The 19,254-nt window shown below is 37.9% G+C and overlaps 4 protein-coding genes and 1 non-coding gene across 6 annotated transcripts in view; 2 read left to right on the top strand and 3 right to left on the bottom strand.

Annotated features, from left to right (window-relative positions):
- LOC139940055 (1-phosphatidylinositol 4,5-bisphosphate phosphodiesterase delta-4-like) overlaps positions 1–19,254 on the bottom strand; it is a 194,005-nt gene that overhangs the window by 68,333 nt on the left and 106,418 nt on the right. The gene's annotated exons all lie outside the window — the stretch shown is intronic.
- On the top strand, positions 25–3,527 carry LOC139940123 (uncharacterized). Its single transcript, XM_071936370.1, has 7 exons — positions 25–127; positions 591–840; positions 1,072–1,155; positions 1,524–1,604; positions 1,812–2,276; positions 2,396–2,587; positions 2,956–3,527. The coding sequence occupies exons 2-7, from the start codon at positions 599–601 to the stop codon at positions 2,981–2,983; spliced, it is 1,092 nt and encodes a 363-aa protein (XP_071792471.1). The 5' UTR covers positions 25–127; positions 591–598; the 3' UTR covers positions 2,984–3,527.
- Positions 3,232–12,797, bottom strand: LOC139940122 (actin-related protein 3). Its single transcript, XM_071936368.1, has 12 exons — positions 12,639–12,797; positions 11,486–11,541; positions 10,973–11,097; positions 10,430–10,540; positions 10,098–10,193; positions 9,296–9,403; positions 8,608–8,751; positions 8,000–8,173; positions 7,354–7,446; positions 6,847–6,972; positions 6,323–6,406; positions 3,232–5,701 (listed from the first exon to the last, which is right to left on the bottom strand). Exons 1-12 carry the CDS (start codon positions 12,680–12,682, stop codon positions 5,606–5,608), a joined length of 1,257 nt encoding a protein of 418 aa, XP_071792469.1. The 5' UTR covers positions 12,683–12,797; the 3' UTR covers positions 3,232–5,605.
- Trnal-uag (transfer RNA leucine (anticodon UAG)) lies at positions 13,307–13,388 on the bottom strand. Its single transcript has one exon. It is a non-coding gene; the product is annotated as a tRNA-Leu (tRNA).
- LOC139940053 (A-type potassium channel modulatory protein DPP6-like) overlaps positions 14,180–19,254 on the top strand; it is a 114,667-nt gene continuing 109,592 nt past the window's right edge. For both annotated transcript variants that reach the window (XM_071936267.1, XM_071936266.1), the window contains exon 1: positions 14,180–14,625. The gene's annotated coding sequence lies outside the window, so the exon portion shown is untranslated. The remainder of the gene's footprint in view (positions 14,626–19,254) is intronic.

Raw genomic sequence — 19,254 nt, 5'->3', positions numbered from 1 at the left:
CGCGTCTTCGCAGATGCGCGCGTTTTTATGCGCGTCGGCCACCGCAGGTAAAATCTCAACCAGTGTTCAGAGAAGAACTAGAGCTCATCACAACACATTGATTCTACCACCGGTAACAAAAAGACAGGTAAGACTCCTGAGATAACAATTCCCAAAAGTGCATCTTGATTTTTTTTTGTGGGGGAGAATGATGGGGCGGGGTCACAAACTTCGTTGCAGCTGAAGATAGCATTTAGCTCATTATTGACGATGTCAACATTGCCCTTTGAATTTGATTTAAAGTTTCCTCCATAGAATTTGCATTTATTTGGTTCTTTTTTACATACTTGTTTTTGTTTTGTGGGGTGTGGCCACTGGGTGTGGCCCTTCGGTGGTGGCATCCCACAGCGGCCAATCAAACAAACCTAGTATCACCAGGCCTATCACTGGTTATCAAACTAACACTTAAGAGTTACCTTGTAAAAATATATATATTTAAATAAAGAACATCGGTGACAAATTTTAAGTTTCATCTCACCTTTTCCAGGGGGTGTTACAATTTTCACTTTGTTTATACTTCCTAATCATTCTTGTTGTGACATTCTCAACAGTTTTAACAATGTCTCCTGCAATGAAAGACTATGAAGACAGCAATGAAAGTGAGATTGAAGGTCTTGGAGTGGTACGAGGACCAAACATCACCACAGCTCATTTCAGTCACGGCGCTTCTAGATTCCATAGGTATCTTTATCTACACACACGCACTGCAGACGATGTGGTTATTCTAGTCGTCATCATTGCATCAGTTATTGGTGTAGCATCAGCGATTGCTTTGATGTTTGGATTGTGGCAATCGAAAAGGTAGATCCGTCAATCTATACATTATGTAATAATAAGTGGAGCTTGCTATGGAGTCCATAGTGACGTTCAGTTATGATTCAGGGAACTTGCCCAGACCCGGATGGAAGGTTGGGGATGTGTGTAATGATGCAGTATTCTGGACAACCTGGAAAAGGTCTGTCACATCACTGAACATCCAGCTGTTTATGAATTATTGGTGCTTATATCATTTTGCAACTATTTCTCTTCCAGACAACACAGGCGCCTTGCGAAGGTTGTGGAAATGGACTCTGATGATTTCCTCCTTTACGCCAGAGTAGCTCAGAAAGAGGATAGGTAGGCTCGGAAATTCACTCTGTTTTCACCTCACTCATTATTGAATCCATATAACCGATGTCACAGACGCCACAAGACCACTGTCGGGAGTGGTAGCTACCGTTGAAGGCACCATGACTCACCGTACCAGTGTGGCAGGAGATTCTGTCCCCCCCCCCCCCCCCATTATGGCGAACTGTGCACAAACTTCTTCTGACAGATTTCCTGGGGACACCGGCAAACTTTAAGCCCATCGTTATTATTATGACCTTATAGCGGTATACAGTTTGAAGTCTGCAGAAATGGAACTTGCATTCATAAACCTACAGTGATATGTTATTGTTCTTCCTTTTTAATCACCGTTTTTAATCACTGTTTTAATTCACCAGCTCTACGCCCTGCAGAACCAGTATTCCTTGTCAGATGCCTGGGATTGGAGGAAATAGCGTGACATCATATATTGCACCCGGGTAAAAAGTGTTGATCATTTTATAAACATTAACCTTATCAGCTCTACAAACTAGGTTTTGGGACTGTGACTCTTACTTCCCTTTTAAAGATAGAACCTTTCCATCTGGAGCTTGTGAAAGCTGCCCAAATCTTAAGCCAGAATTAAGAATGACAGTTATATCACCAGCACAACAGGATGATAGTGAATTTGTTGAAACATTTTTCAGGTATGTCAGCATTGTACAGCTAACCCACCCAGCAAAAGAACAAAATCCAAAACGAAAGCCGCACAGGAGTGTTGAAAGAAAAACGCATACTGATGAAAACAAGTCAATGTACAATCCATCAGATGGAAATCTCCCAAAGTCAACCACAAGTGCACCAGCGATACTGAGGGGTCTTTGGCAACAGCGCCACCTCTTGACGGGACGAGGGGATACCCTCGTGGACTCTTTCACCAATCTGAAAAAGCCCGCCTGGCAGCACAGGGTTCGCACCTCCCTATCGGACACAGCTCAAATGATCAACAGGCCTGGCAGTGGCCAATCATTGCAGAGTATTTGTCAGGAGTGTGGCTCAGGCTTGACGTCATTGGCTGGCGGTGGAAAGTTCCCCAGGAATATTTCTTGTCGCTTGTGTCGACAGAGAGCAGGGATTCGAGACGTCACTATTTCAGCCAAGACAAACTACAGGTAGGGCCTAGTTAAGTTCATTCAAGCTGAACCCACTTTAATTACAGAGCTTGAGTCCGTTGCTGTAGACCACATGGCCATGTAATAGTAAATTTACTCAAATTTCCTTGATCCATCAGCATTGCCAGACAGCAGGACGTCTCACCTACCCAGCCTCAATCGGTAGAACCATCAATCACCACACCCTCTCACCACTCACCAGGAAGACCAAAGTTGTCTACATTCCAAGACAGGAGAAGGAAGTCGTGCACAGCAGAGATACGAGCTCAACTAGATCCATTCAGGACCATGGTTACTCTATCAAGCTCCAGGTATAAGTTAATCACGTCACCTCGGTTATTATCTTCTCTCATCACGCTTCATGATACCTCAGAGTAGAAAAAGGTCTTGACACATTATTTCAAACGAGGCTTTTAGTTTGACAAGTTTATAAAAGAGTCTGAAGAGAGTAGATTAGTTTACCCCAGAACACCAAGCCAGACCAAGGCTAGACCAAAACGAAAAGCACTCACCCAATAAATTTAATGGAGTCTTATAAGACTTGTTCGAGTTCAGTGCTTTTCTTTGTTAGTCATGCTAATCATGAAAAATTCATTTTGTGTTATCCTCCAATTTCAATGCAAAGAATTGCACTAAAATCATGCCTAAACAATGTTTTCAAATTACTTCTTTATTCCAGTGAGGATTCGACGAGCGACAGTGACTGAATTATGAGACATGAAACAGCCGTTGGTTTAATACATCTGACCTCCTGTAGAGTTTGAAATGTCCCCCAAAGCTAATGGCAAAATAATGAGTGGCTACCTAATAAGTCTCCGTAATAATGTCTCCAATTGAATTTCAAAAACAAATCAGGGGAAATAATTGTGACTAGTGTTTACATTTTATACTTCACAAAAATAATTATGAAGCCTTGTTCAGACAGTGTATTCAAAGACACATCATAGTCAATGGATTTTCTTGTTAAATTTTATTTCATTTTTATATAGCTATAGAAGTCTTCCCCCAAACATTGCATTCAATTATGATTACTCAACCAAAATCCAAGAACAATTTTGTATAAAACGTCATACAACCTTGTACATACTTAGACTTAATACTGGGTTTACCCAATCATTTATATCAATGATTCATTAATTAGTTAATTAGTCGTCTATTATAAGCTGGATACATTCCGATCAATGTGTAAATTTTATTCATTTTTTTATATTACTACATTTTTCAAAGTGCTCAAAATAAAAAATAAAATAATGCCAAAGATTGAAAGTATTGCCAATATGGGTTTCATTTCAAAATATTGGAGCTGGCGACGCTTTCATATTTAAGGATGAGAAATGTCTGACTATTTTATGTCAACCTAGTGAAGAAACAGTAGTTCTTACTTTCTTTAGAGTTGTAGAAACCCTGCCTTTTGATCTGATGCCTTAATCATGCAATGTTGTTCCTATTTGTTCCCACAGTAATCTAGAATTCTATTGGTTACTAGAGGATGGTAATGCCAGCATTTCAACATACCTCCTTAAATAATGAACACTGACTCTCCTGACAAAGTGAATTTTTATAACAGGCGTTGTGATAGGTCATCTTATCACTGGTTCCCTGACTATAGCAAATACATCAGAACTGACTAGAAGATCAGTGAAATTTACCTCCTGATGGATAAACAGAATTGTATCATAAGAAAATGTCCATGGAGTTAGAGTTAGGGGAACAAGTTCTTAAGGTTTACATGGACATGATGCTGATTTACAAAGTGGTATAAAAAAGCACTGGTTTTACCGTTCCTCTAGTATACTCAATGGTTGTGTTTATAACGAGATATTAGATTCAAATCAAAAGGCAGGTTCACACTTCACTTAACAAAAAAAAACCAATGAAATTGACATTCAAGAAAGTTGTTCTACAGAGGATGGAGCGCTCTTAAAAAAAATTGTTAGCCTAAAATGTGAAGAAACAGAAAAACAAGATAATGTAACAGATTCTGAAATCCTTGTTACTTTGCATTGCTTCTTACATTTCTGAAATATAACTCCGTCTATAGAGTCCTGAATAAAATAGCCATAAACTGCAGTCCAAAATGATTATCACTCTGCAAAAATGTTTTAAAGCAGAAATACCAACTTTCCTTTATACCTTTTCAAAAAAGAGCACTAACTTTGGTATTAAATTTGTTTAATGAAAGATCATGCAATTAACTTTGGTCGTTTATCTCACTGCTGGAGAATTAAGTCGATAAGCTGCATACTAATTATTCATGAACTTTAGTCATACCTTTAACCTTTGACCTAAAGAGTCTTATAAGCTATTAAATAATACACTAAACTGTATAATGGTATCGGCTAAGCATAGGAGACACACAAGTCCCTTCCCAAAATGGGGCTTCTCCACAAAAAGTTGTGACTGAACTTATTCAGTGAAAGAACCCACTGATAAAATCTCTGAATTCAGAAGAAAAAGAGATTTCCAACACCGGATTATTTTTCACTTAAATTTCTTCCATATGGGTAAAACCTTTCAGCCAAATTTCTTTGGAGAAGTCTTTTTGAGACAATATCACCCAAAAGGATATTTCTAGATGGCCTTGATAAGCCAATGTGCGTCCTAGATTTGGTACATAGAATTGCAAAAAGTACAATCTTTGTAACAAATTGAGTAACTATTTCTTCCCCATCTACACACTCTCCCATGACAACTCAACTTTGATATTTCATAATAAAGTGCATCCCCCACTACAAAAACCCCAGAAAGTAACCGTTTATATAATATTTACTCAAAAGGCATTTGTTCATTTAGAAAAAGACGCATAATTATATAAATTCATATGTTGCCAAACTTTTTGAGTTCTATGTAGAACTGTCTGGTATAAGGTTAATAGAAGGGTTATGAGTATATTCTAAGCTACTGATGCTTATAAAGAAAGGCAATGAAATCATTCGCTCAAAATATAAATTTCGGCTCTGGTCAGATGGTACCATGAAGCGGGGGAACATTTGCATTAAATGTTTACCACGCCCATCTATAAAAGTAACCTGTCGCATGCCACACCCCATGCCTTGTAAACTCTTCATAAAAACAAAAAACCCAACAGTCATACAATTCCGAGACACATGATTTCAAAGATTGAAGCAGATCATCTCGCTCAAGTGAGGCATCTTTGATAAAACAAAAAATAAAGTTTAGTTTCTGTAAAAGGGTGACCTATTCCTGTAAAGCAACCTTTGGTTGTCTTCCTGAGTCCTGACCAAGATGGACAGCGTAACAGGAAGACTCTATACCATGATACCACTCAACCACTTGCAACTTAACTCTCTCTGATTCTTCATACCACTTTATGACATGACACCAAAGACAGGGTTGTGTCGGCAAATGCTGGGGCCGTGCTCGTCATAGTCTGCCTTTGTGTGACACACTTGGTAGAACTCAGGCTGCAGATTGGGAGGGAAGAATATAAACTGGTTTAGTACTATCCATTCGTAAACAGTTAGTTACATACAACATCTGTTTTCAAGAGCACGACAATCCGCCATAATTTACTTCTCTCACCCCAGGTGTATAAGTGGAAACCTGCAAAGGCTGGGACAGTATTGTGTTTAATAACCATGTTAGCCCTAATATAACCAGTTTGAAGTCGAGTGCTTGTCGGAAAGTTGAGAAAGTTTGTTGGTTTTAAGTATGCCCAATGAACAGGGATGATAAAGCATCTTGATCCAGCTACTAGGATGTGTGTGGTATATATAAATCCATTATTATTAGTAGTAAAAACGGTGGATGGCTTTTTGTGCTAGGCTCTTCTGATTGATTCTTTTTATCAAACACAACGCTTGTCTTATACCAACTTCACTTGAATCGGCAAGACAGGAAATGACTCAACCAAGTTCAACAAACTTTTTTTTCAAAAGGCATAGATCCTCAAAATGGCTGGTATTCCGTTTTTCTACTAACTTGGACAGTAGGCTTTTTGAGTATGATTGATACACTGTGCATCAGGAAACCAACTAATGACCATAATGAGTGATGTGAGAGTCAAGTGAGGATTAGTTACTTACCGTTGAAGCCAACATACTTCCACCGAACCAAACAGCAAATCGTTGCATGTGATGTGTGATAACCTGGGCTTCAATAGGCTTGGGCTGTTTAGGTGAAGATACAACAAGATAATCAGGTTACTTCTGGTTAAATACATTCAAATACTTAGAGACAATTTGTGTCTGATTTAAAGTATCACAATACACCCATAAATGGCTACTATTGCTGATTTCTGTATTCTGCGTTTGCTGTTAAATAAAATGCTTGAAGACCCCAATATGAAACAGAAATGATTTTGTTTTGTAAACAGTAATGGAAACAAAGGAAAATGTAAATTCTGGGCATGACTTCCACTATGAACTCTTTATGTTGAGTGGAAGTAGGTCAAATCCTGCAGCGGTTAGTAGCTGCTTTGGGCATTTTGTATAAACCGCAACCGCTTGTCGCTATGATCTAAAGGGTAATTTTCACACAATTCCTTTCGGCAACAAACTTAGCGATACAACTTGAAGGAGTTAGACAATCTTGACGTAAACTGACTTACCTTGATTCTTCCTCCGCTAAGTTCTTCACTAATCTTAAGACGGGCATCTACTATCCTCTTCACGTCCCTCTGCAATCGACGTCCAAAGTCACGGAACATCGTAGACCCTCCAGACAGGACAATATTCTGTTCAAGGAAAGCAACAATCAGAGTACGTCTAAATATATTGGCTCAACGTTTTGACCTTAGCAGAGTCTTTCTCAAAGGGCTAACAAACTATGTAGTTTTAAAGTTACCTGAGTATTGAGAAATGCAAGTGTGTTGGGCAGTGTACAGACCTTCCAAATCTGACATTAATTTGAATATTTGTGTGAACTTTGGGTTACCATTCACTTACATGAATGAATAAAAAGAAAGCACCAATATGGGTTCCAATGTTGAATTGTGCATAAAACTTGCTGTCTACTGACATGTTTCACTGTTGACACTCGAAATAGAAGAATGGTTAGCAATAAAATAGTTTCATCATTTGAGAAGGCTCTATAAGAAAGTTGATCATGACTTTACCTTGTAGAGTGGCCTCCTGACATCAATTGGGCAATTCTGAATCACTATATCAACCGTCTCAGAGATTGGAGTTGTGAAGTCAGGGTTGGAGAACTATAGCAAGACATACAAATTAAACAGGTTGGAATGTAAAACTTCAAAGGCTCAAATATCAAGAGACTACCCACCAGACCATAATCTTGTAACTAAAAACGTCTACTGGAGAGGAGATACACCATGCCCTATATTGATTGTATTATATTTTTTTCTGGAATGCACTTTGACAAATGGACATCAGAAGCAAAGCGTTTGCAAATCGTAACAATTCAGTAAGATCCATCCTGTGAGTTCCTGCCTTCACAAACAAAACATTTCACACGAGTGTCACAACATAACTTGACTATTACAATGATAATATTGTGAGGGTGGTGGTATTTTAAGGAAATAATTTTTGCACAAAATCAGTTAATGGCCTGATGTTTGGACCCTAGCAGAGTCTTTGTAGAAGGCTGAATGACAACACCAGACACAGGTAAACAGAAGCAGTCAAGTGGAAAAACATGATCAGACAGAAAGAGAACAAGCAAGGGATGAAAAAGACAAGGAGTGGAGGTAGAGGGAAGGGCCTGGAAACACAAAAGACGCAGAATAATTGAATACAAATTACCTCTGGATGGAAGAACACCTCAGGTCCCAGGAAGCGCTCATACCCAACATCCACAGAGAAAGGTTTCTTAGTGATGGCATTGATTCCCTCATATTTCTTCATCCATTTTGCGGGATCCGTATCATACTTTGTAAACTCCTTTGCTATGTCTGGACAGATGTAACCCCATCGTTCCTGTCACACGTCAAACAAATCACAGCGTAATGTCTTCAGTTTTGGGCAGAATAATTGTAACAAATGCATGCTGAGCCTCTTCTAAAGTCTTAGAGGACTGTTGGGATCTAAACAGAGGAGTTACAAGTTGTATATAATTTTTTTCAGGGTGTAGTTGACAATAAATAAAAAGACGAAAACCAAACCAAAAAATGCTTGTGAAGGGAACCTACTTTTTTCAACCAGTTTTAAACAGTTGTTAATACAATGAATAATCTCAGCGTGACGATGTAAAATTGTGAAAATTTCACTAGACTGAAAATCAACTCCTAGATTATCAGCTAAGCTACGTTTATGAACTGACTGACTAGACTAGAATTGACTTGACCACGGACAGTTATACAGATATACACTAAATTGACTCAATCCTAAGAGCAGGTTACTCTCAAACCAACCTTGATTGCCTTGGCTGTCTCCAATGACTGCTCTGGCGGGATGGAACTTTCCCTCTCACGTAGAAGCTGCTGTACAAAGTAAGTAATATCCCTCCCAGCTATAGGAATGTGCTTGATACAACTACCAATGACGTAACCTTCTGCCTGCATAGACACAAAATACGCACATAATAAATTAATCAAGCCCAGTCCCCTGATGAAGAACTGTTTTCGATTTATAAAATCTCAATTATAAAAACCTCAGTTCAACATTCACGGCATGAAGGTAAAAATTATGCATTGTTAATGAAGTGAAATTAATTCAACTACACATTAAAAACAGTATGGGATATCAAGCTATGATACTTACAAAGGATTTTGTTTAAAAAGAACATCTTTTAATAAACACAATAGTTCAAACAGTTAACAGTTTTTAAGATGAACAATTAGAACAACAATTTGTCAATGTACAGTCGGCTGTCTTAATGAAGAGGACCATTAAGAAGTTCTGTTCATCAAGGGTACATTCTTACATCCTGAATTTTAGTTATGCTTTGAGTTTCTTTGATTTGCTGTTCTCTTATAACATCATTCCTGTTATAAAGAGGAAATTTGGCCAGTCCTAACGACCTTTTTATAACGAGAGTCGACTGTAAACAGAGCTCAGCGAATGTATAATAGTGGTTATTGGTGGTAGGGTTAGACTTACCACAGGTATGACGTGAGTGACACCATCCCCACTGTCAATAACTGTTCCTGTCAAGGTACGCTCACCAACCTGACGTGACGTCCATGATGCAGCAAGAGCAAGAACCGCCTGGTGTAAACAACAAGACACAAAATATCACATCAGAACAACAGAAGTATCAGACATGTAGACACTTTTTGTAAGCAATGACAGTAATTAATGCCTTTCCATGGCATTTGTGTATTGAAAGAAAGGATGAGATAAGAGGAAGGAAATGAATCCAGAACATCAACAGAGTATTTCCTGTTGTGTTAAACTTGGCTCACATTTGACACCATGATACCAATCAAAACCAAATGCTAAATCAAAACATAATTGAACTTCATGTAGTCTGCTTATCACGGACAAGGAGACCTTTCCACATATGAAAAGCAAGTTAATGATCCATTTCTTCATACACACATGTCCAAAACAACTTTTCATATTTGGTTCCACATGATCAGGTTGGCTTTAGTGCCCTCACATGACTGTGTGGGTTTTTCCTCCCACATCTGAATTTGACACTTGTTCAGTATCTTAACAGGTATCTTTATGCCTTGGGGTTACAGGGCTAGGCACTTTTGAATAATTATTGGTTTCAAAGAAAGATGTCATAATACTGACATTTAATCATTCTGTAATCATTAAAAACAATTGATAAAAAAATGTACACGCATTCCAGGTCACGGTTTTAACTAAAGGCCAAATCACATGCAGGGTATACAGAACAAACAATAGAATTAAGATTTACAGTTGTAATAAAAGCTGTACTTTATCCTCATACCTGAACGGCTATGTACAGTCCTGGAACATTGAACGTCTCAAACATGATTTCTGCTGTGTACTCTCGATTCTCAGGTGTGTTGAGTGGAGGTTCCGTCTATATAAAGAACCAGGAAAAGACAGGTAAGTAAGATGACAAAGGGGATATAGTTATCGACCTTCATCCATTCGAGACAATAATACAGAGGGCCGTCATAAACAAGTTTCCAGACTAAGGACATGAAGTGGTTAACTAAGCCTTTAATACAAGCTTGAAAAAGAAATTAAAGATGGGTTTGCCTGAGGAGAGCTTTAAGGGAAGATATTTGTTTAGTAATCACTCTGGTAACTCACCAAGAGGAAGTAATGATCTTCAGGCTCCGCTCGAAGATATTTGAAAATAGTCTGTTCTAAAAACCGTTCCATCAAGTCCCAGTCATCAACGATACCATGACGTACAGGATACTGTAGGAACAAAGAAATTATCATCAAAAGAAATCATTATCAAGAGGTAATGGTTGAAAACAAAGAGTAACAAAAGCAACATTCTTTAATCATTCAAATCCTCCTACTATAAGTAACGTAGTGCGGCACACACATGCTGATGTAGAGAGTAGACTGGAGCCAATTGTCAAAGTGCTTCAATGAGTGTGGTAAAGTGGAGAAGCCATCAGCAGATCGAGACAAGGTTCTCAACCTTCTGCGGTGGCAATCTGTAGCACTGATTGATCACACATACAAATACATTGACAGCAAAGTGTGGCATGGGTTACATCACCATTGCGTCATAGCAAGATATTGAGGAATCTTGGGGTATGCAACAACAGTGGGGTTAATCACAAGTTTTGAGGATAAATTCTTCAGTGAAAATCTGAAAATAGCAGATAATAGACTAACCTTGCAGGAATAGTTTGGCTTATCAATTGCCTCATCACCAATGAAGAAGTCCAAATCATCCACACCTTTGACTAACCTACGCTGAGATTTCTCCCCAACTTTTGCAGACTCCTTGATGGCGATTGCTATGACGAAAAAAATGAACAAATCCAACATATTTAAGAAAAGGAGAGATCCAGAAATAAAAGTTATGTGTAAAAAAACAAAACTGAGGCCTGTATTTTGATGCCACAACAGTGAGTGATGTTAAGATTCTCAGGAATGTTAATCCAAGTGCCTCCTGTCTACGTTTGACATTTCCTGTATTTCCAAAGCAAAAATGAAATAGTGACAAATTTAATGTACGTTAACCCAACACTTGTAGTACATGTACTTCTTAGGTCAATAAAAACTCACTTTTCAAAAGTTTCCCAGTGTTGGTATGAAAAGAAACTTACTTAGAAATAGTTTATCAAGCTTTGTTTAACTAAAATTCCGACACAAAAATGGAAGTCTTAAGAAATCCACACTTACCTGAAGGGATGATAAATTGTGGCTCTGTGTTTCCAGCAAAACCCATCTTGGTGTACCTGTGGGGCAGAAAAATTACTCTTGGTTAATTCTGGAGGGCACTGATTACAGATATTCATTACTCATGGATGAGATGGATTTCGTTTTGCAGCAAACCATTTTGGCTCCTTTGAACTACGCCCTCGAAGGGGCACAGCAATTGTCCTCTGGTTAGCGACACTTCTATTAGGAAAATGTACCTTTCAACTGGAACTTTGCCAAACTGTCTTTGCCAAGGACACAACAGCAAGGCACTTGCTGTGGGTGCCGTGGGTCCGGTTAATTCAAGGCCTGGATAATCTCCTTGCGTGATTTACCACTCATAAGGGATTTTAAAATGAACCTCTATTACTATATATCGGATATGAACTCATTGGAATTTCACTCCCCCCCCCCTATAAACTCCCAATCATCAGCATTAGAGGTTAATCTACAAGCAAGAGTGCACTATTTCATGGACTACCATTATTATCATTCGTGTATTATGTCGACAACATACAGTCACAATACAATAAATGGGGCGGCATTGTGTCGCAAGCACATACAAAGTCAAATTTAGCAAGTAAATCGATTTCTTGATTTGTTGCAACTCATAATCATAGACGTTCATCATAGTTCAATGTTTATATGAGAGATTGGCTGTTGCCAGCTTGGTGTTTTGCGATGTATATAATACCACATCTCGAATATAGGTCCATTTGCTTGGTGGTGGGAAAGCAGTTTGCAATCAGACAGACTCAGACAAATAATGTGAATGACAATTGCAACAGTTTATTCCCTCTTTTTTTTTTAATTTTTTTTTTTAGACAATCATTGAAATTGAATCATGCATCACACACAGATGAGTAATCATTGTCTGCAGTAGTATATCTCTTCATCTCTCTATAAAGAAATCCCGAAAGTCCCGAAATTCACTGATATATGATTGAAAATGAAAGGTTGGGAAACTGAAACACCAATCCAATGAACAGGAAGTAAAATGCATAGCCTAGTTTGTGCACAAACACACATACTGCACGCCCCCATAAAGTTTCTACACACAGTAACGTTAGAAAACGCCCTGGGAATAGGTCCTAGTCTCTGCCAGTAAATGAAGCTTTTTATCTATTAAACTCACCCAGTCCCAGGGTCTATAACACACGCAGGTAGTCGGCCAGCCATGTTGATACTTGTTTTACCCTGCAAAAATTGCAATCGGATAAAAACTGAAAGAAACTACACCACAGGAGTTGAAAATCTGTACAACTCCCAAGTGAAGGAAGTGGTGACAAGATGGCCGGGTGGTTACCATGAACATAGATGTGCACTTTTCATTTCTATTCGCATTCTTGATGACTCTTATAAGAACAACTGTTACTTTTTGAATGATATAAACTCATTTTATGTTATTTGAAAAACTTAATTACAAAATATAATTTGGATAAATATGTCTGCAAATGGGTTATTTTAAGAAAAACGTAATCTGTTTTAGGTGCATTGTGGGGGTATTTAGGAGCGTTGATTTCTAAGGTAGATTATAGACTGTTCTATTAAGTTGTAAGGGGGTGTTACAATGCAATGGTGAGGGACATGCGGAAGCAGAGGGCTTGCATTGCCATTGCATAGTTTTGCACTGCATAACTGCAGGAAATTGTTGGATGTCCAACAACATTAATTTATAAAAAGTGAGACTGGGATTAAAATAAATAGATAATATACTACGATTTAACCTATTCCCTTTGCAACTTTCTTCACTGGTAAACAAAATGGATGAAGAAAATAAGTTCATGAAAAACGTAATATATTTGGCAACGGTGGGATTCGAACCCACGCCATCGAAATGACTGGTGCCTAAAACCAGCGCCTTAGACCGCTCGGCCACGCTACCTTAATGAGAAAAAGAGAGTAGGTCAGGCCTAGAATAAAAGCCCATTTTTTTTATTAAACTAAACAGTGATTGACAGCAGTAGGATTGAGATGACTGGTTCCATGAAACAAGTACAGCGCCTAAGACAGATTTAATCTGTTACCTTGGCGACCATTAATTTTCACTAGGTGATGCATGTTTTTAACAAGAAACTTGTTGGCAGCGGTTGTATTCGAACCCACGCCTTGCGAAATGCCTTAGTGTTTTAAACCAGACCGCTCAGCACGCCTGTGAGAACTTTGGGGAAATTAAAGTTTTACCCATTCCAACCAAAGTTTTGATATTAATTATTTATTTTAATCTTATCAAATAACATGATGAATTTAGCGAATTTCTGATGTAAGAGTGGTCTGTGTTACTGTCAATTTGATATCCACATAATATTAATTTCTTATATAATTCTCCATTGGAAACCCAGTCTGCGTCCTTGCTTTGTAATGAGTACAATATTTGCAATTTGATTAAAATTGACTCTGCTTCACTGCTCTTTGTTCCCAATTGTCAAACAAGCATGAATAAACTGATAATTTGACTGCATTTATATAAAAAACTTTCTTCAGTCCGTAATTCTCAAACACTGTTTCTATTAATAATTACACTTTTTTAGGAGTTGTTTACCGACAAGGAACAGTCGTCGTATCAACTCAGCGTAGTACATGCAATGGATTAGTGGTTGAGTGCGCATCGTTCACACACTGTTCATGATTTACGTGCTGTACGAACGAGGCTGTGGGTTGGTTGAAAACCCAGTGGGGAATTATTGACGGCTCTACGGCGGTGCAACACGGCTAACAGCTGGAAACAAGACGCACCTGGCTTCCCCTGCAAGCAGACGAACCCGGTGACGAAATCTATTTCATTCGTGACGTTCAAACTACATCGAGGACAACACAATTTGTATTTCAAACGCGAATCAACGTATGTGCAACCACACTACAGCATTGACTTGTGCATAGCACCGCGGCGTTTGCCACTTTTGCTTGCACACACTACGTTTCCCGCCTTTTTCGTCACTGTTTTGCTGAGATGTTGTCTGCACGTGGAAGGCTGGTGTGATTTGTTGCTCCTATCTTAACACGGAAATCTTAGCCACTGGAATTATTACCTGTTTGGAACATACTTATGGATTAATGCTATCCAGATTCTAACACGTTCATGCACGTCAAAGTGGGAGACAGTGATGCTCTGTTGATCAAAGGTAAAAATTGTTTACAATGATTCACCGACATATTCAAATAAGACTGCGCAATTGATTTACAATCGTACATTTTATATATTTTGAGTGAAGACACTATTGTGTGCACTGTGTTGTGATTACAAAGTGCGGTAAGCTAATATTTATTGTTCATTCTTGAATGCAACAATAATTGTTGTTATTAATGAGTCACACAACAGTTTACCAGTCCTGACTCTTAAGCTACAGAAAGCACGTCCTTATAATGATTCAGTAAGGCATGTTTATAGGGACAAGTTGTTAATGACACGATAGCAGAAACCTTTTGTATATAATTTGAGATAGAGTCTGGTTTTATAGGGTCGAAACTGAGGTAAATTAACACTCATTTCTGGGTACTTTTTGCAAACAGTAGGCCTATAGGTCTCAAGTCTGGTTTCTGACACAATTTTATAATTTTATTCAGTAAATAGGCCTACTGTTTGCCATTATGTCGGCCATGCGAACAGGTTGGGTTTGAAATGCCTTATATGGAAAGATACACATTGACTGCTGCAGTGCTCTTGTTTGGGATGATTTAGTTTAGTAAGAAAATGATGCAATTTTGTCACGTCCGTATATAAATAATTGCCCACCATGATAAAAAGATGATCTACAAATCCTAGTTGACAAATCCAGATCGTCACAACCCACACAGCTTGTGTGCTCGTTGTTTTAGATTTGCCTGCAATTACAGGGTATAGTAAGTGTAGTGACTTTAGCATTTGACAGGGACCCGTGCATGGTCATGAATGAAATGGGAGAGATGAAGATGGTTGATGGATGAGGTACAGACAATACAAACCAGGGCATGGGTCGCGTTAAAGGGGGGCAATATCTCACGTCGGGTAACATACTGTGGTCATCATACTGTCATCTGATGCAAAATGTCGTGCTTGATGTCGCACAGTAGGCGTACTACTGTCACATAATGAACATAGTTCATCTGATATTATGTTTGTCGATCCGGTAAATTGAGGACTTCTAATTATTCTTTCATTGTTGTTGTTGTTGTTGTTGTTGTTGTTGTTGTTGTTTTTTTGTTTTTTTTTGGGGGGGGGGGTAAACCAGAACTGCGGCATTCTTCCCCGCGGATATGAAGCTTAAGTCTTGCCCATCTTGATAAAAGTAGTTTTAAAAAATATTATTAATGTAAATTATGTGTAATCATGGACCATGCTACTCGGCAGTATTCTTCAGTGCGTGGCCTGTTTGCTGAGCTTTGTGAAATTGACCCACAGATTCATTTGTGTCTTTCAGATACCAAAATATTGAGGAAAATAAATAATTTATATATACATAAATTTACTAAGAACATACACGGCAACAGGTCTTGTCTACTATTAGACAGGCGAGAAATCATTAAATCTTTAATAATTATAATACATATTAATTTTTTTTTTTTTTACCCATACACCGAAAGTACTGAGTATACAGTGCTAACACACATCGGTGTATTGGTAAAAAAAAAAAAAATTAATATTCTTTATCCCCGATGCAAATTTGACATCAATTATAATACATGTTAATCAACAGGTTCTGTACGTAACCGATGAAGCATATCAATATAATGAAAACACACCATAACCGAGTTTTACTCAACCATGATCGACCATGATCGATTCGCTCTAATGGCTGTTTTATAAAAATGCGTTCAACCAGTAGTTTAGTAAAAACATTCACGCATCCCTATTGAAGTAAATAATGCCAAACTCATTACACAAGATAAACTATCAAACAAAGTGAGTTGTCATTATGTTGATTGCCCTGTCTCGTGTAGTGGGTAAGGATACATTGAGTTCGTCTCAGACTAACCCTAAGAAGCAGAGTGCCTTTCTGTGCAAGGATCCTTTTCCCACATGCTGTTAAACATCAACTAAAATGTACACAAGAACTTTAATCTGTAATCTGAACGAATGTGTATTGTTTGTAGCTGGTCATTTGCTTAGCGGCTAAGCAGAAACAATGCTCAGCAATCACCTTCTGAAACATATTAATTATACAACGTTAGTGAGAGTTGTTTAAAAATAAGATGTCGTGGATGTTTTCATTAACGAAAACCAAACATGGTTCATTAGTTTAGGCACGTGAACTGACTGATATAACAAAGCGATTTACAACGGTAACACCATGTGCGTGTTATGAACAATATCGATTTCATTTAGTTTTGATTGTAGCTGATTATAGTTTCGACTCTGTGAATATCAGGAACCAATTTCATGGTTCTGCTTACCTCGGAATTATGTGATTTCTATCTAGAATGATGTGGTTCTGATGGCGTTCAATGCGCCGTAAGTGAACAATTCCAGGGCAAGCAGATCCATAAAATTGGACCCAGATCTCCTGTCAAGCATTTTCATGCACTTTCTTTTGTTTAGCATGTTTGTTATTTTTTTCATACCTGCTATTAGGCCTAGTAAGCAAATATATTTTTTCCTCTAGACGACATCACGTGACTTGTTGCGACTCGATCTTTACACCAATCCAAAAACACATTGTTTTTATTTTGATGCAAATGACTCACATTAGCTACACTGAGATTAGATAGGTCAATATTATTTAATTGTTAAACGGACTAATTAATGTGAGGTTCATTAATTACAAGTCGATATCAAAGTGGTGGCTATACAGAGGGATTACAATGATGACTGGCCAGCCTTGATTATTACGTGATGTCCGTTTACGCTGTTGTCGTTTGGATGGGGGAAGACGATTCCAAACAGATGCTTTTAAAAATCAACCTGTGAGGTCGATGGTTCGATTCCTGCTGGAGATGCTCTGTGGGACTTCCCCTCGGGAATTGTACATAACCATCTGCTGTTGATGAAGGGCACACGAATCCATATTTATAGTTGTTATGTGTTGTTATTATTAATAAGAAAAATTGTCATCATCCCTTGTTTTATAGTTTGAACCGTATCTCAAAACTGCATGTAAATCCCTTGTTGGTATTTGTGTACGATTTCGAAGCGTTTTGTACCATATGCTGCAAAACATGTCAAGTAAAATAATCCATATGGCATATCCGTGTCCCTTCTCCTCAAATGAAAGATGCAGGCCTGTTATATCGAAGTCAACAGATATCCATGGTCTCACATTTTAAGCCTAGCAAGTATTTTTCAAAGGCTGAGTTGACAAACGACAAATACAATCATCTTGTAATTTAATGTGTGTGTTGTTGTTACTTTAGGGTCAAACGTGATCACATTCTAAATTTTGTTGAATTTATAATTGACATGACTCCTTTTGGTCGGTAAGCAGTTTGCCTGCTAATTCTGTTTTCTCACAAAAATATAGAATTCGTGAAAAAGAATTGTGTTACAAAAGATGAGTAGTTGTGGGTTACTGCGCAATGACCTTTAGGACCTCTGATTCGTTTGATAGCATTTTAAAGCATTTTCTGGAACGACTTTGCTGCATCTCTTTAATTTCTTTTATATTCTTTCCGAGGCAAGTGAGAATCTTTTGATAAAGGCAGACAGAGGTTATGGTGAAATAGTGTATTATTACAATTCACTAGAATTTTAATAAATGGGGCAAACATGCTGAATGCTCTTTGCCATAGAAACGTCACTATAAAGATACATTATTTTGTTACGTGTTGTATATAGATTTACTATTTCCCTCTCCTGAATTTCCATAATTTTTCTTGAGTCATGTGCATAATCAACCGATGGATCTAAATGAAAGAGCGGTATAATACGAATGCCTTGTTATATTGTATTGTATTGTACTGTTTATATTTGTCTTTTTTTCTGAGGTGATATTTTCAAGCACGAACGAACCCAGCCAAAATAGATTTCAAATAAGTCTTTTCTGAATGTTTAACCATGGCGTGAAGTTGGGCGTCAGTTTTCTTTAACAGCCAATATACCTGCTGTATGCAAATGACCCGCAGAAGTAAAAGCCAGCACTTTTTAATCGGATGTGTTTTTTTTTACTATTTGCAGACCAAGGATAATTAGGATAATATAATGCTCTCAAGGTTTATCCCATTTGATACTCTATTGGTAAAATATACAATTAGTATTGTTCTTTTAGTAATAATCTACTTATAAACACAGTGACCTCCCTCATGTGAGTTAGTGGTGGTTTGAGGTTTCCTGAATTTAAAACATCCAAGAAAAACAAGAGACATCCTCAAAATGATTTTTTGTTCTGCCGTGATCAAACGAAGCAAGATAATTGATTCAAAGTAGTCTGTAGGATTCAAGCCATAAAGTAGTGAAGCACAAATTAATGTGTGTTGCTTACAAGAACAAAGTTATAACCATCCCAAAATAATACATCACACGTACATTCATTTCTCTGTGATCCATTGATAAAGAATTCTGGATGCATGTTTCAGTCTATACATCTTAACAGAAATTACAATTACTACAAAGATAGACTGGGTTTTTTCAGTAAAGGTGCCAGTAATCTTGTCTGTGATATTTTCTGCTTGGCTGACATTTTTGTTTAAACCACGGTGTCTTGAGAAAGCCGCGGTAAGGAAGACCATTTCAATGAAACCCATATCTATAACCAAGAAAAAAAAACACAACCTAGAATGCATAAATGACCGAGATTTGTATTATGTTTCACCAATTGGGATTTGCACCTTATGGCGTCACT

Source organism: Asterias amurensis, chromosome 7, assembly GCF_032118995.1.
Source record: "Asterias amurensis chromosome 7, ASM3211899v1".
NCBI lineage: Eukaryota > Metazoa > Echinodermata > Asteroidea > Forcipulatida > Asteriidae > Asterias > Asterias amurensis.
Note: the sequence above shows the minus strand (reverse complement) of the source record. Positions and strands in the feature narration are given on the sequence as shown.